This window comes from Rissa tridactyla, chromosome 4 (assembly GCF_028500815.1).
Source record: "Rissa tridactyla isolate bRisTri1 chromosome 4, bRisTri1.patW.cur.20221130, whole genome shotgun sequence".
Lineage (NCBI taxonomy): Eukaryota > Metazoa > Chordata > Aves > Charadriiformes > Laridae > Rissa > Rissa tridactyla.
The window spans coordinates 55,762,139-55,777,040 of record NC_071469.1 but is presented as its reverse complement, the minus strand read 5'-3'; the positions used below and the strand labels follow the sequence as shown (position 1 = coordinate 55,777,040).

Here is a 14,902-nt window from a genome sequence, read left to right as displayed (position 1 = left end):
TCTTCTAGGTATCTTTCTAAGCTATTTAAAATAAACTACAAACTCAGTTTTAATTTTTCACATTTTTGTTAAATCCAGTCAAAGGGGCTTTTCATTGGCGATTGCTAAAATGCTTGAGGTAGAACTGTGCTTTTAAACATTTACATCCGATTCTAACTCTCAGAGGTTAGAACTGGTTACTACTCTGCTATATTACTCTCAGAATAAGGCTGGAGTTTATCCCTTCATCTGTGGTGATTCGTTGGACTTTGAATTTCATTGTGACTTCTATCTTCTCAAGTTTGAGAGCCATAATCAACCCAAATTTAGCAGATATGGTATCAGACGCAAGATACCAGAGGTTGAATCTTGCCAATACAGCAGTCACAAGTACTTATTGTAAGCATGAAATAAACTACAGCTTAAAGGACCAGGACTGTAATGCAAACTTTATCAAAAATAAAAACTGAGGAGCAAGCAGGGACTGACAGCGACAGGGATTGACGAAGGTTTTTTGGAGAAACAGAGGATAAACTTATAGAGCAATTAAAGGACAGGAGACAGAAAACTCTAGGAAAAATGGGAAGTCCCAGGAACTGGAGAAGATAAGTTGAAAAAACTGTTCTGGAGGCTGTTCGTCCTTCCAGACAAACCTAGCTCAACATAGTCGTCTTGGGTTGAAAGGGTTCCCAAGGGACTCAGCGTCCCTCGAGTAGCTGGGTAAGTTTTTCTGCCAGAATACCTGCGCGTAAATGATGGTTCCTACAGAAAAGGCATTTCCTCTCATTTCTTGACTGAAGGTTCCAGTTGGTATGTATTTTTTATCTTATAAAATCAGTGGGCATTACTAAAGTCACTGGAATTAAAATTATTATAATAATCTAATTATGATTATTAGATTAGATGTGCGTTAAGATTTGTTGGCATTAAGACTTGTGGGCATTTTAATGGATAAAGAAAAAGCCTACTTTTTAAAAAAATACAGTCTGTTGGAATGGAAAAATCTAGCATATTAATATATTTCACGGTGGATTTAGTCGACTTGTTAGATTTATTTTATTCCCAAGGTTTGGGATTGCGTCAAAAAGCCAAGTCAGTTGTCTCCACAGGTGCAGTAGGGAGAGATGAGTACATTAACAACTGAGGAGTAGGCTTGTCTGCATTCTAATCATCCTGTACAAGTGGCTTCTTGACACTGAGCTTTGTTCAACTCACTTGACTTGCCAAATTGGTTTCCCTACTTTCAAAATAAGTGAGTCATTGGCTGTTCACAAGGTAATGAGGTGATGGGCTAGGTAGTTACTCTTTCTGTAGCGTTTGGGAAAAGTAAAATGGTGTCTGAGGTATGATTTGTCTTTCAATGGTGTATCATCACTTACAGGAAGACTTTACAGATCCTGACAAGGAGCTTCCAATTGAGTCCACATATGTCCACATCAAAGACACACCTTCAGAAGAAGAGAGCAAAATTTTGATTTTAAATGAAAGTGAAGAAAACATGTATACTGTTAATCACGAAAGGAGTCATCCTGCTCCTCCAAAGGTTCATATTCATGACACACCTGAGAGCATTCCATCAGAAACCGTTCCTGAAAAATGTAATGGGAAATTGAGTCACGTGTTAGGTGATGCACAGGAAATGTCTGAAGAGGAGCCTCAGAGGCCTACCTCACTGAAAATTACAGGATCTGTCAGTTTTGATTCCAATTCCTCTTGGGAGGTTCTAAGTGATAAATTCATGCCAGGTGATGGAGGCACATCTTATCCACTGAAACACAACGATGAGCTTTCTCCAGCTGTTCTGACAGATCAGAAAAATTCTGTTGACTCTTTTGAAGACTACTCTGAAGAACTAACTAAAGAGACCTCTACGGAATATGATAACGAAACTAAGAGCCTTTCAGCCAACACTTCTTCTTTGAGTCCATTATCCTGGACTTCAGGTATACTTACAGATGAATCCATAAATAAAGTAGAAGAGACCAAACCACAAACTTCAATTCTTTTACCAGAAGATACCTCAAAACAAGAAGATACGCATCAGTACGTTCTTCATCTTCTAAATGAGGAAATACTGAAACTTCCACAGAATGAACATACAAAGCAATCACCTCTCTTTGAGACAACAGAAACTAACCATTGTTCACTGAATGGTTCTAATCTCAAAAGCCAAGAACTATCTACACAGCATGAAACGTCTGATGACTCTCTCTCAGATGTACCTAAAACTTCAGAAGATCTGGACAGCTCTGATGAAGTTGAGTCTTCAGAAGAAGTGCTACCCAGTTCTTCGAAAGTGTCTGTAATACCCCATGATCTCTTTTATTATCCACATTATAATGTTCCCATATCAGCAGTTTTGGACGCTTACCTTGAACCTTGTATTGAAGGTTATGATACTGGAAATGACAAAGCTTCTTCTGAAACAGTAACGGATGTTTTACATGAGAAGGGCTTACCAGAACAGAACTATGAGGAAGATGCTCCAGAGCCAGACTTAGGCAATAAGCTAGGTGGTGTCCCTCCATCAGAAATGGATACTGAGAATGGTGAGGAGGAAACAGCGGACATTAACAGTCACATAAATTCTTCCGATGAAAAAGAAGTGCCGTTACTAGTAGGAGAAGAGTTAGAAATTGAAAAAGATGGCAAAAAGGCTATCAACCACCAAGATTCCACTATTCCACAACATCCTGAGGTATTTAATTTTTTTATTACCAGCATTTCTTTGTGCATATATGGAGGACTAGCATCTGACCTCAGTGGTTTTCATTTGCTTTCATTTTGCAATGTTTTAGAAAAATATGTAAAATGTACTTTGTTTCCTGTCTGGTAACGCCGTTTGCCACAGCCCTCTACTGGAATGAATGGAATTGCAGATCCCTAAGAAGATCTGACATTAAAAGAGAGAATAAGCCCTAATACTAATAATACTGCAAAAATATGGATTTTAATTATGTTTTAAAGTAGTTTAAGAGTTTAGTAGTTGAGTTATAAAGTCCTATATAATCTGTAGACATAAAAGATTATCATAGAGGGTATTTTTAATAATTTGTAATGAGATGAACAGAAAGTAGTATTGCTAATATAGCAAGGATACAGGCAAAGGTAATTTCTGTCGGAATCCAAACAAGTTTGACTACAAAAACTTAAACCAATTTGAGTAGCATAAGTTACGTTGGTAAAATGAAGGCTTGTCTACACTGGAGGAGGAGAAAGCAGGGGGAGTTTTTGGTCATTATTCTGTGTATTGGATTTAGGCAATTTGCTACTGCCTCTCTTCTTGCAGACACTGATTTTGAATTGTCTTACACGTTTTCCAGCACAGTAATTTTAGACAGTGTTTTTCAGGAATGCACGTCCCTTTAATGTTACTCTGCATGTTGCTTAGACAAGTTGCTTGGAGTTTTGGTCCTGATACTTACTAGACTAATGAAGTTAATTTGCTGTTAGCTTCAAAGACTAATTTGGGATAGATTAAAAAATGTCTTAGCAGATTACTTCAAAGACCCATGCCTTCTTATATGAAAAGAACTGACAACTAATTGTATGTATGTTGAACTGATGATACTTTATAGCTCAGTGTATCTAATACGATTTTCAAGAAATTAATTGCTTTTTATTCTCTTTAGTGAGACTTTCAGTCTTGTGCTACATGCAATTTATCCTCTGAGTAGGTTATACCACTAAGATATTTAGAAGGGTAGGGAAACAGTCTTGTTGTCTAATGCAAAATATTTCTTAATTTCAGCAGGCCATAGTAGAACATCTAGAGGATTTATCAATAGCCATAAAGAGACCCGAAAAAAGTAGCAATAGGGAGGAAGAAGTGAAAAATATGATCGAAGCAGATGACTTGCAGATCTCAGAAGTTGCCACTACTGCTCTGTCACAAGATAAACTGGAAGAAATTGCCGATTGTCAGGAATTTACCAGGTATTTTACAATAACTTTGTCTTAAATACACCTAACTGGTATGAATGCCTGGTCTTTTGAAGTGTGCCCTGTCCATTGGATGCTTCTTGTAGACTTCTTTTAGGAGCAGTGTACTGGGACTCATTGGCTTCTTCCTGTGTTTATCTTAAGCATGTGTGTTTATCTTAAACATGAGTGATTCAGTGCCAATGGCACTTGATTTGATTTTGTTATACAAACTTGGCTACACAAAACCGAACTGGAACCCCAGTGCATTTTGAACATGGCAGTGTTATAACTGTTTTTCCAATAGAAAGAGTGTTTTGTAATGTAAATGAAATAATCCATGTGCATTGTGACACTATGTGGAAGTGTAACACTGCTTCATTCCAATAGATATTTGTTGGCCTTTCTTTCTGTCGATGAACAAGTGAACGAACCTGTGGTAGGTTGACTTTGGCTGGCCACCAAGTGCCCACCAAGCCACTCTCTTGCTCCCCATCCTCAGCAGGGTGGAGGAAAAAAATAAGATGAAAAATTCATGGGTTGAAGTAAAAGGAATTTAATGAAAAAAAAAAAGCAAAGGCCATGTGTAGAAGCAACGCAAAAGGAGACAAAAAAGAAAAGGACTTACTCTGTACTTCCCACCAGCAGATGATATCAAGCCACTTCCTGGGAAGTAGGGCCTCAGTAGGTGTAGTGGTTTCTTCAGAAGACAAATGCCTTAATAACAAGAGTGTGTGTGTGTCCCTCTGCCAGCATCCTCCTTTCTCTTAGTTTTTATTGCTGAGCACACCTCATATGGTATGGAATATCCCTTTGGTCAGTTTGGGTCAGCTGTCCCAGCTATGTTCCCTCCCAACCTCTTGCCCACCCCCAGCCTGCTGGCCTTTGCGGAGGGTTGGAGAGCCTTGGTGCTGTGCGGGCACTGCTCGGCGATAGCCGAAACACTGGTGTGTTACCAACACCGTTCAGCTTCACATACAGAGCAGAGCAGTATAGGGGCTGCCATAGGGGAACTTATCTGCACCCCAACCAGACCCGGTACAGAGAGAGACACTCAGCTAACTGTTCTCCATTCACTTCTCTTTCCTCTTGCGTTCTAATTTAGTTCTTAGGTAACGTGTTTGAGTGGGACATGAACTGTAATTTGTTGGTGTTTATCACAAAAGCACTCTAATGAATTTGAAAGAATTTGCTTAGAAAAATCCACTGCCTTCTTCAAGCTTTCTGTTCCCTGCAAGGTCTGTCAATTTTTTATTTATACAGCCAGCCATAAAACCTGGGGTATACTCTCACTTAAATATAAATGATGTCAAAGGTCCAAAACCCCTATCAGATATAATTTTTCAGAAAAGATTCCAATCTGAGCATATGGACTTTTTTATTGTGGGTCAGATTTTCCCAAAGCTATATTTTTAATGTTACTGATAAATTCAAGTCTGTGTTCTAATACATGCAACAATGCATATTTGTGGTTTTGCGTAACTTAAAACTAGCATGTGCAATTGCCAGGGTTTTCTTTGAAGTCAAAATAAAACTTAGCTTTATGAATTTAAAAAATTCATAAAAAATGTATGTTTTACATACGTTTCAGAACCAGTGACAGTGATTCCAACATCCATCTCCGAAAAAGATCTCCTAATACTTCTGAGGTAAGTATATGGAAGTTTACCTTTCTATCACTGTTTCTTTATTTCTCTTAAACTCCAAAAGTTCATATACTGCAAAAGGGTCCTACTCTCTAGATAAACTCTGTGATAATCCAAAAGCCCTGTGGCTTCTAATAATTTTTTTTTGCCAAAACCAGGCAGAGCTGAAAAGCTTTATTGAACTCTCCCAAATATTTGGAACTGGACCTCATAGAACCTTGAACAAACCCCCAAAGGAGTATCTAATACTGCAGTTAAATCTGTTGTAACTTTGATGCTTACTTCATCGTAACAGTAGAGCTGCGACATTCGGCTTCTTTGAAGCTGCCTTTATTTGCTGCTCCAGTTTCTTTTAGTTTTTGCATTCTCTGTATGTACGTCGGCATCCTGGTCATTGCCCTGTAAATATGCTGAGTGTCTCTTGAATTGCACTTTTTAGAAAAGATTGAGCTCCTTCCCTCTCCTTCCCAGTCGTAGTGTATTATAATTTCTCAATAGCAGCAGCTAGCCCTAGAAGGATTCTAGTTGTAATGTGAAACTGCATCCTTAATGGCAGATGTAATTCACACTGTTTTCCTGAGAGCACACGACACGACTGAGCTCTGGATTTTTAGTTTTTAACTCTTTTCAGCACCAAATAAAATTGTGACCTTCTTGGAGTTTTATGGAAATGCTGCCACCAATGTTCAATGAAACAGAGGTTTCACATAGATGCTGTGGTTTTGCAATGCTGTCAGAACTACTAGAAATATATATGAATGAGGGGAGCCTGATTAACTGAATGAAAGCAGCTGAATGCAAAAAATTCTTCTTTCACAAATTTTTTCCTTTTCTGTGTGCGTACCGGCAGGGAACAAATTTATAAGCAGACTTACCATTTTATATGAGCCCACATTAGATATACTCTGCAAAGGATGCACAAACAACTTCCCTCTTTGCAAGATGCTGAATTTTATTTATTCATATAATCTATTCCTGGTTTGTTTGTTTGTTTAAGGAAACCTGTGGTGAAAAAAAGATGACCGATATGGGTGAAAATCCATTAATCATTGGGTGAGTGGTTCTTATTCAGACAAAGCCTTTTGCAAGGAATCCGTAACTCCTAGGTACTTCTAAGAATGTTACAAAGGGAAAGGAAGATTAACTATAATGGTAGAGACTGACTGGACATTGTGTGTAGCAGCTCGGAGTCCTTATTCCCCATAGGTGTAAGGTACAAAACCTCTTCATTGCTAGATCTCCCCCTTGACTAAAATGCTTCTTCTTGAAAGACTCAGCTGCCCAAGAAAGACTGTGAGCACTTTCCCCACATGGTGCATATTTCAAACTAAGAAAAGAGTGGGAGGACTTCAAATATGAGGTCCTCTGGCAGTAATGACTCTTTCCAGGTTTGGAAGACTGTCAAGGCAATATTTAGCATGGTCAGTGCTAGGGAAAAATGATTCAACAGAGTTCTGGCCTCTGTTAGAGCACCCGTCAGTTCCTGTAATTTGTGTATGTGTTTAGTTTAGACTTAGGGTGCTGTGATGGACCCTGAACTCAGAGTGTGTATCTCTTTGGTATTAGGGTCTACATAGCTATGAGAAATAAGGATTGCTTTATGTTTTCCCTCTCAATTGATACTGAGTAGTGTGTCCCAGAACTTCGAGTTAAAATGATGTTTGCATTTAAATGCAGAAAACACACAAAATATTATCAGGATCTAGTGACCCAGTCTCACGCTTCTGTTTGTTAAAAAAAAATAGTTGTCACAGTTCTGCCTGTTTGCAGACTGCTGATACTGAGCAAGTTTTGTGTAATACTTAAGATATGTATCCAGTATAATATCTGAAAAAGCGGGATGCCCCAAGCCAGAAAAAGGACTCATTAAAACAGGCCAAAAGCCAGTTTCCTCCAAAAGTAGATTTAAAAAATAGTCTGCCAGAGGGTGATTCATATAGTATCACAAAGTTATAAAATGAGCGTACCATCTTGTGCCTTTTTAAATAAGACCTGTTCTTGGCTTCGTGAGTGCTCAGCTCAGCTTCGCCCTTATGAACCAAAGCTGGAATTTTGGAAGGCTGGGATTTTGGAGTTGTCCTACAAAACCCCAACTTCTAATTGGTTTCTGGAAGTCTTGGGCTTTTTGTGTTTAATGTTCTGGTGTCTGACATAAGAAGCTCTGAAAGTAGATGATTTAGAGAAAGTATACTGAGTCAGATACAGTGTCTAAGTAAAATTGTGGAATGTGGTATGTGTTGCCCAGAGCTGTTTACCATTCTGAATATAAAAGGGGAACTTTTTGACTGATAGAAATCACCTTACATCACAGGACTGTACTGTAATGGCACGTATTTAAACTACCTGAGAGTTAGTCCAGAGTTTTCAGAGGATTAATTGCTATGCACTCTTAAGGAAACACACTGCTAAAGCCCGTTATGCACCTCGTAGTCTAGCTTGGACTCCAACTGACTGGATTGAAATGGTTCATTAAACTGCTGTCTTTTAGTCTGCCCCCTGATCTTTAAAGTAAATGTTAACAGTGAGGTTTTTTTCTTCCTTTTCCTGCCTCTTATCAAATTCTCTCCCGTTTTCAGGAAGAAAAAGGACTTGGAAGCAAGTGAGACTCCAGCACCAAGTCATGAGATTACAATTGCTGAGCAGCCAGAGCTATTCTACTTCATCATTTTCTTCTGGGTGCTGGTCTACTGCCTTTTACTGCTTCCTCAGCTTCTTAGCAACAAAGTTTGATCTCTGTGAGGGGTGGGAAAATAAAGGACGATGGCTGGATTGCTTTGCGTATCTGCATATGAATCTGTTCCTTCAGGTGAAGCACAAACAGAAACGTAGGAGCTGGTATTTGTGTTTATTATCAGGTTGTCCTCAGTTCCTCTACTGTTGTGCTATGACAGTGTCTAAGCACATTTTATATTATGATGATTGTGTAAATATATATAAAAATGACCTGACTTAGTAGATGCGATTTTGTACATTTGTGCCTTGCTTTATAAGATGCTAAATAAAACCAGATAATTATCAGTAGAAAAATGAACAATTCAGAGCTCTAGTCTTCAAAAATTATTCTTCTGGCTTCAATTACTTACGTAGGGCCTGACAGCTGTGGAAGAGGGGTGGTGTTGACTTGCCTACAAATCTGGCCCACCTGCAAGGGCAAGGCTAGAAAGGCTTTTTCCATGGAATTCTTTGAGAGAGTTGGAGGCAGAGCAGAGCTGCAGGTGGTGGAACATGCTGACCCCAGGAACTGGTTACAATTCTAATGGCAGTCCAGTAGACCAACAAAATCAGGCTGATGGTTTATTTGGGTAGGGGAGTTTGGATTTTTTTAGGATTTAAATTAATTTTTATCCTGCACCTTTTTTAATGTTTAATTTGCAGGAATAAATTGAGTGTGGTGAAGTGTGAAGAACATGTAGGCTAGCAGCTTCTCAGGAGGGATCATATGGGAAATCTTAGTCCAGAAACTTCTGTAGAGAATACCCGAATAAATACACTTTGTACATTACTGATGGTGGCCATCTTTGCAAAGGTGTTCAAGAAGCTTAATAATTTTATCAGGAACAGATAACACGGTTTTGTCGTTAATTTTTTTTTAAAGTACCTCATCTGCTCCCTTTTCTCTGCTGCTTTCATTTACCAGATCGTGTGAAGATTTCTTTTTTGAAGGTACAAAAAAAATAATAGGCAACCTAATTTGCTGAGGCTACTGTTAAGGCCCAAGTGCATAGTAAAAGGATTAGAAATATCCTTTAAGTGCCCAAATGAATAGAGAAAGAAATGACAGATATAAAACTAAATACAGAGAAATGTTGGCAGCCTGTATTGACTTTCTAGTGCAAGTGAAGAGACTTCTGTGGCTTGTCTGTAGACACAGTTGAGCCGCTTCTGCGTCTTGTGATTTTTGTCCACATCAGCGGACACATGATATTTGATTTAGGATTTTTGCCAGAGGTGTACCCATGCACTACAGGACAAAAGAGAAGTCTTCAAATTCAGTTTAATAGCAGTAACTTTTTTCTGTGTGATTTTTAGTGAAGTCACTATTTTTCATCGGCACGTTTTTAGTTTCATAGTATGCTTTATGAGACTTCATCATGTTGCTGCTTCCACTTGGAAATTCCAAAGGCTGACTGCAATGTGCTTCATAAAATGAGGGCTTTAATGATTTGCATTGAGTGAAAGTTACAACATGTGACTATATGTCTTATATATTTTGTTTTAGCATAAGGTGTATGTCTGATCTGGCATAGTTTTCAGCTGATGTACCTGAGGTCAGGACACATCAGAATATATACCAGTTTATTTGCAGGTATTTAAAACCTATTTGTAGTCGTGTCATCTGCTGGCGTAACCCTAACTGTCCATCACTTCATTCTTCTTTATAATATAGCTTTATGTTTCCCTGGGATTTTTCTTAGGAGCTGCAGTTAGAATTCAGTAGCAGCAGTGCATGGCAGGAGATCTTAAACATTGAAGGTAAAAATCTGAACCTCTTGCAGTCAACAGAAAGCTGAAATCTTTTCTATTCTGTCCTGTCACCGTTGACTAGAGCTGGATTCACCCTATGAACTTTAAAATAAGATGCTTGGTGAGGAACAGATCCAAACTTCCCAACTTAATTCAGTGTAAATCAAAATAAGTAAACAAAATAGTTTTTCATCTTGCTGATGAAAATGTTCAGCATTTTGAATCACCTGGTTTTGTGATGCATGAACCTGTTTGTGCTTGTTGATGAAGACAGTGATCCTTTCTTCCAAAAGAAAATCTATGTTAGAATTTTTGAAGATGCTTTCTTGAAGTAGGCTAAAATATAACATTGAAGGGCTTTCTGCTTTTTCCCTAAAAAAATAAAACTTAATACAAGAAACTTTATATCCTCATCCTGAAAACCAGTGAATACCATGGCAGCTATTTAATAGCAGCAAATAGCAATGTACAGTAGTCTGGAGCAAAAGTGCTGACAGCTCTTCATTATGTGCCACTCTTCGTAGGCTTTGTTTTATGACAACTTTTTCTGAGCCTTTGTATCTTATTCTCTGGTTCTTCCACGTTTCTTAGTCTTCAGCAGAGATTATCTGGAGTTGGATTACAGTCTCTTCATAGAACTTTACAGCTATCAAAGTTCTATCAAATAAAATAAGCTCCGTTCTTGTCTTCTTTCCTTCCTCCCAAGAAAATAAATCAGAATGAGGAGGTCTTTGGATGTCTCATCTAAACAACTGACATCCCTAAAGAATGGAAAAGTGAATGGAAATGCACTGATGCTGGCAACTTCATTACATGGTATTTTCTTCCAAGAGGGAGAAAACCCAGGGTTTTCTTTCTTGCCTCCCACTGACAAACAGTGACTGAAACAGTGAAATGAGCAGTTGAAATGTCAAACGGCATCCAGCAGTTGTCTTGATCATCTCACCCAATGCTTAAACTGATATACGCTTTCCAGCCTATCCAACTAAGAGATGGAGATTGTTTCGTCCATGCAAAATAGGTAAAAAAATCACTAAATTAGTCCATGATACTTGGCATTAAGTTGCTTTCCATATTTGGGTTGGTTTGGCTATCGTTTTTTTTTACAGTCTCAGTCTACCTTACTCAGCCATGCCATGGCTCAGAAGATCCAGGGTAAAGAGTTAAGGGTAATAAAACTGGTATGGTCAACTGTGCCTGAAAACAGGGTGAACTCTTCAGAGTTTTGCCGTTACTTGGAACCGCAAAAAATGACATCTGCATAAGCAGCAGCTCCCTCAACTTAAATTGACTTGTAAGCCTGCATCTCTTCTTCCACAGCGCAAGATCCAATCCCTCAATGCAAGTGCCCTGTTCTGAAAACACTGCTTGTTGTTAGACTTTGTGTCCTATTCCCAGCTCACAGTCTGACAGGCTGTTTGTGAAGCACTCACTATGGCAAAGCTCCTTTTAACCTGGTGGCTAGAGGACTGGCTTGACGCAGCAAAGGTTTTAAAGGCTGGTGGGCAATCTGTCATCTATCCGTTTTCCAACAGATATGCGCACTGTCTGAAGAAGGAATTTTTTCCTGAATTTTTGCCTGAGTTTGTGAAAAAATGCTAAGCTTGGACTGATCGCATTTGGTATTTCGATTTAAGCAGCAGAATTCAGGTACACCGATCTGTTAAGACCGTTTTTTAACACCCGTTTTTTGCTGAGCAAACGTGTGGGTAGCAGAGTATTGTGAAGTGTAAGTGGCAGGAGGTGCTTGAGGATCACTGGACAAAGGGTGTTTGGTGTTCAAAGAAGCACCAGTAAAGACTGAGAGACAACTGTAATAGGATGGTTCAATGTTATTGTAGTCATGTAACTGAACTGCAAAGTGTCTCATTGTGATTTTATAGAAAGTGCAAGGAAAGATACACCATTAAAGACAGAACCCCGCTAAACATTTACGGGGCAGACGTCTTAGAGCTGAAGAAATGAGTTAAAGAGTCACATAATCTACAAACTGAATTGAATATAGCCTTTGCCAAAGTGTAGGAGATGATAAGTGCAAAGATAGGGCAAGCACAGATTACAGTAAAAAAATGACAATCACTTTTCAATGCCATGAATATTTTTGATGGACTGAGCTCTAAAATGTATTTTTATTGAGTTTCTAGATTGTAATGAATGTGTCTACAGAATTTTATGCAAAGCTTGAGAGTTCAGCTGTTTTAAAATGATTTTTTTATATAGCAGTGATTATTTTATCTATATATTTAATAGAACTGCAAAACCATTTTAAGAGTACCTGTAAAATTCTATGTATGTGATATGATTATTTATTAATTATGACTCATGAGAATGAACGTTAAGCTATGCATCAGTTGTGTCATCTATTTGAAAACTGGAAACTGCAAACAGGAGAAGAGTTTTTAATGAACAGCAGACTTGGAAAACATGGGAAATGATTGAATACAATTGTGGGATTCTTAAAGCTGCATAGCAATATGTCATTTTGTGATGTTAAACTTTCAGCTAAAGTTGCAAAATATACAGAGTGATTAAGCTACTTTCTTCCATTAAAACTTCCTGAGGCTGAAATTTCTACATGTTGATATTTGGTGTCTAAACACACTTAAATCCTTTACATCTTCTGGAGACTGTCAGTTGACTCCAGCTCGGGATGACTGTAACTTCTTTATCCAAGTAGTGGTCCATACAGTTTACAGGGGTACCATGATGCCCAGAGGTTTTTTTAGGGTTTTCTGCACCAACCCCCACAGAATCAGAGCTTTAGAAGATTGTTTTGGCCATCTAACAAGATAATAGTTATACTAGTGCATCATCACTTATATTAGCTTTAAGTACTTGGAGTCCCTTCTTGCCAAGCGCAAACTTGAATGCATCCAGTGATGTGTTCAGTTCCTCGACTTCTGTGGAAGTCAGTGCAATGCATTTGTGTGCTAAGCACACACTATAGGATCTGGCCCCGAGGGGACTTAAATCAACGTTAATCACATAGGCCAGGAAGTAGCTGAAGCTTATGCATTGCCCTTCGGCTGGATCCCCTCAAATCCAACGTACACAAACAATCCTACTGACTTCAGTTAACCCCTCTGTGCGCATAGTATTTGTTTGCCTAAATTCTGCAGGATCAATCCCTTCTTCCTTCTGGGAAGTTGACATCCATGTCCGTTTTTGATTAAGAGAAGAGCAGTGGGGGAACGAATGGCTGGAAGACCAGAGTGAGGTTACAGGCTGGAATGTGGCCATGGAAGTTCCCAGACGGCTACAGGTTGCCTGCTGTTTTCCATTGAGCTAATTGGTAGTGGATCCGAATGGGGGCAAAAAATCCTTAAGTTTTTGTATTTCCACATTGTGCAGTATTTTGTCAGGTAAATAACATCAAATTCTTCCCCTTGACATACCACTGATAACACTAATTTACAGCTGCCCAACTTACGATTGTTCACGTTCCAGGTTTATATCTAAAGAGGACCTTGCAGTATGGCTTGTTCCCACCTGTGCTGCCCCAAGATGGTGAAGACATTCATGCAGGAGGATGGGAGGTATACACACACTAAATGATATGGAAAAAGTCATAATCTGAATGGGGTGACTTGCTTACTCTGTCCACTGCTTGACACAACTCTAGAGCTCACAAAGGGTGAAAAATTAACATTTTTATTTTCAAGTCCCTTTCAGGGTTATCTTAACTGAAATTGTGGAACATCAAAGTATTTCTTTCCTCCTCTAAATGTGAGACATGGAAAACTTCCTTCCACCTCAGTGGCACTTTTGATGACTCCCTTCCAGGCAGCTGCTACTGCTGGTATTGGGAAACGAGACCTGTGTTCTTTTCTCACCATGAGGGGAATGTCTACGTTTATGTCTCTGGAACATAAAATTGGCCCCTGGGTGATTAACGTACTTCTTTCTTCATGAAAAGGTTAGAAGGGACAATAACAATAATTAATTTTACCTTGGTGAAAAATACTAAAACCTACCATTCCAAAAAGGCTGGATCCTGGCCTTCACTGCTGTGCTCAGGTCAGGTAATATTTTATTCTGAAGGCAGTTTCATGACTTTCACTGGGCCTTCCTGGAATCTTTTTGAGTGACAGAATAGATTTGCTCTGTGTCCACAGACCGATTTGTACAGGGGGGGTCTCGATCCACAGCCGTTATTAGACTGTAACATAAAATCACCAGTGTTTAGTTAGAAATGACTGGTCTGGTTTAAATCACATAACTTTCAAATTATATGCTGCTTATTTTTTGAGTGAAATAATGCAGTCATTTTTTAATGCCAAATAACTTACACAAGTCAAATAAGTTCTATTTTTATTGTAATAAAAAAATTTCAACTTCCGCTTTTGTCTTAAACAAAACATATTTTAGTCGGCACAGCACTTTGTGCTATTGTATTCTTCTGTGTAAAAAGCTGAAGAAACTGTTTCAGCCTTCTTGTTAAAAGTTCTCCAGTTTAAAATGTAATCTGTAAAGTGCTAGTTTGCTAAAAAGTTAATGAGGGACTTGGAAACTGAAGAAATAATTTGTAAGTAAGGAATGTAATATTTAAAACACATGTTTCTCTTTGGCAAGTGGTGAGGAATATTGCTTATTTAAATGAGAACAAATTCTGGGAGGATTTGAATGGTATCAAAAGATATACTGAAGGGGATGCATTTTTGTGTATTTTCAAATAGATTTCTTCTGAATGCTTTCAATCAGTGGTTTGTATTGAATGTTTGCACTTGCTCAAAACTTATTTTTTGTGAGAAAGAAATACATTCTTGTGTATAGTTGGTACACTAGAAAAGGAAACGTTTTTAGAAACTGTTATGCTGTAATAAGAATAGTATTTACTAGCAAATAGTTCCACTTTCTTTTATAAAATCTCTGCTTTTGAAATAAATGGACAG

The 14,902-nt window shown here is 38.4% G+C and overlaps 1 protein-coding gene across 1 annotated transcript in view; it reads left to right on the top strand.

Moving 5' to 3' along the window:
* The window catches only part of CLMN (calmin), a 77,984-nt gene extending 63,082 nt beyond the window's left edge, over positions 1–14,902 (top strand). The window contains exons 9-13 of the mRNA XM_054200507.1: positions 1,361–2,677; positions 3,731–3,915; positions 5,492–5,549; positions 6,544–6,599; positions 8,123–14,902. Coding sequence (XP_054056482.1) covers positions 1,361–2,677; positions 3,731–3,915; positions 5,492–5,549; positions 6,544–6,599; positions 8,123–8,276 — 1,770 coding nt within the window. The 3' untranslated portion in view covers positions 8,277–14,902. The remainder of the gene's footprint in view (positions 1–1,360; positions 2,678–3,730; positions 3,916–5,491; positions 5,550–6,543; positions 6,600–8,122) is intronic.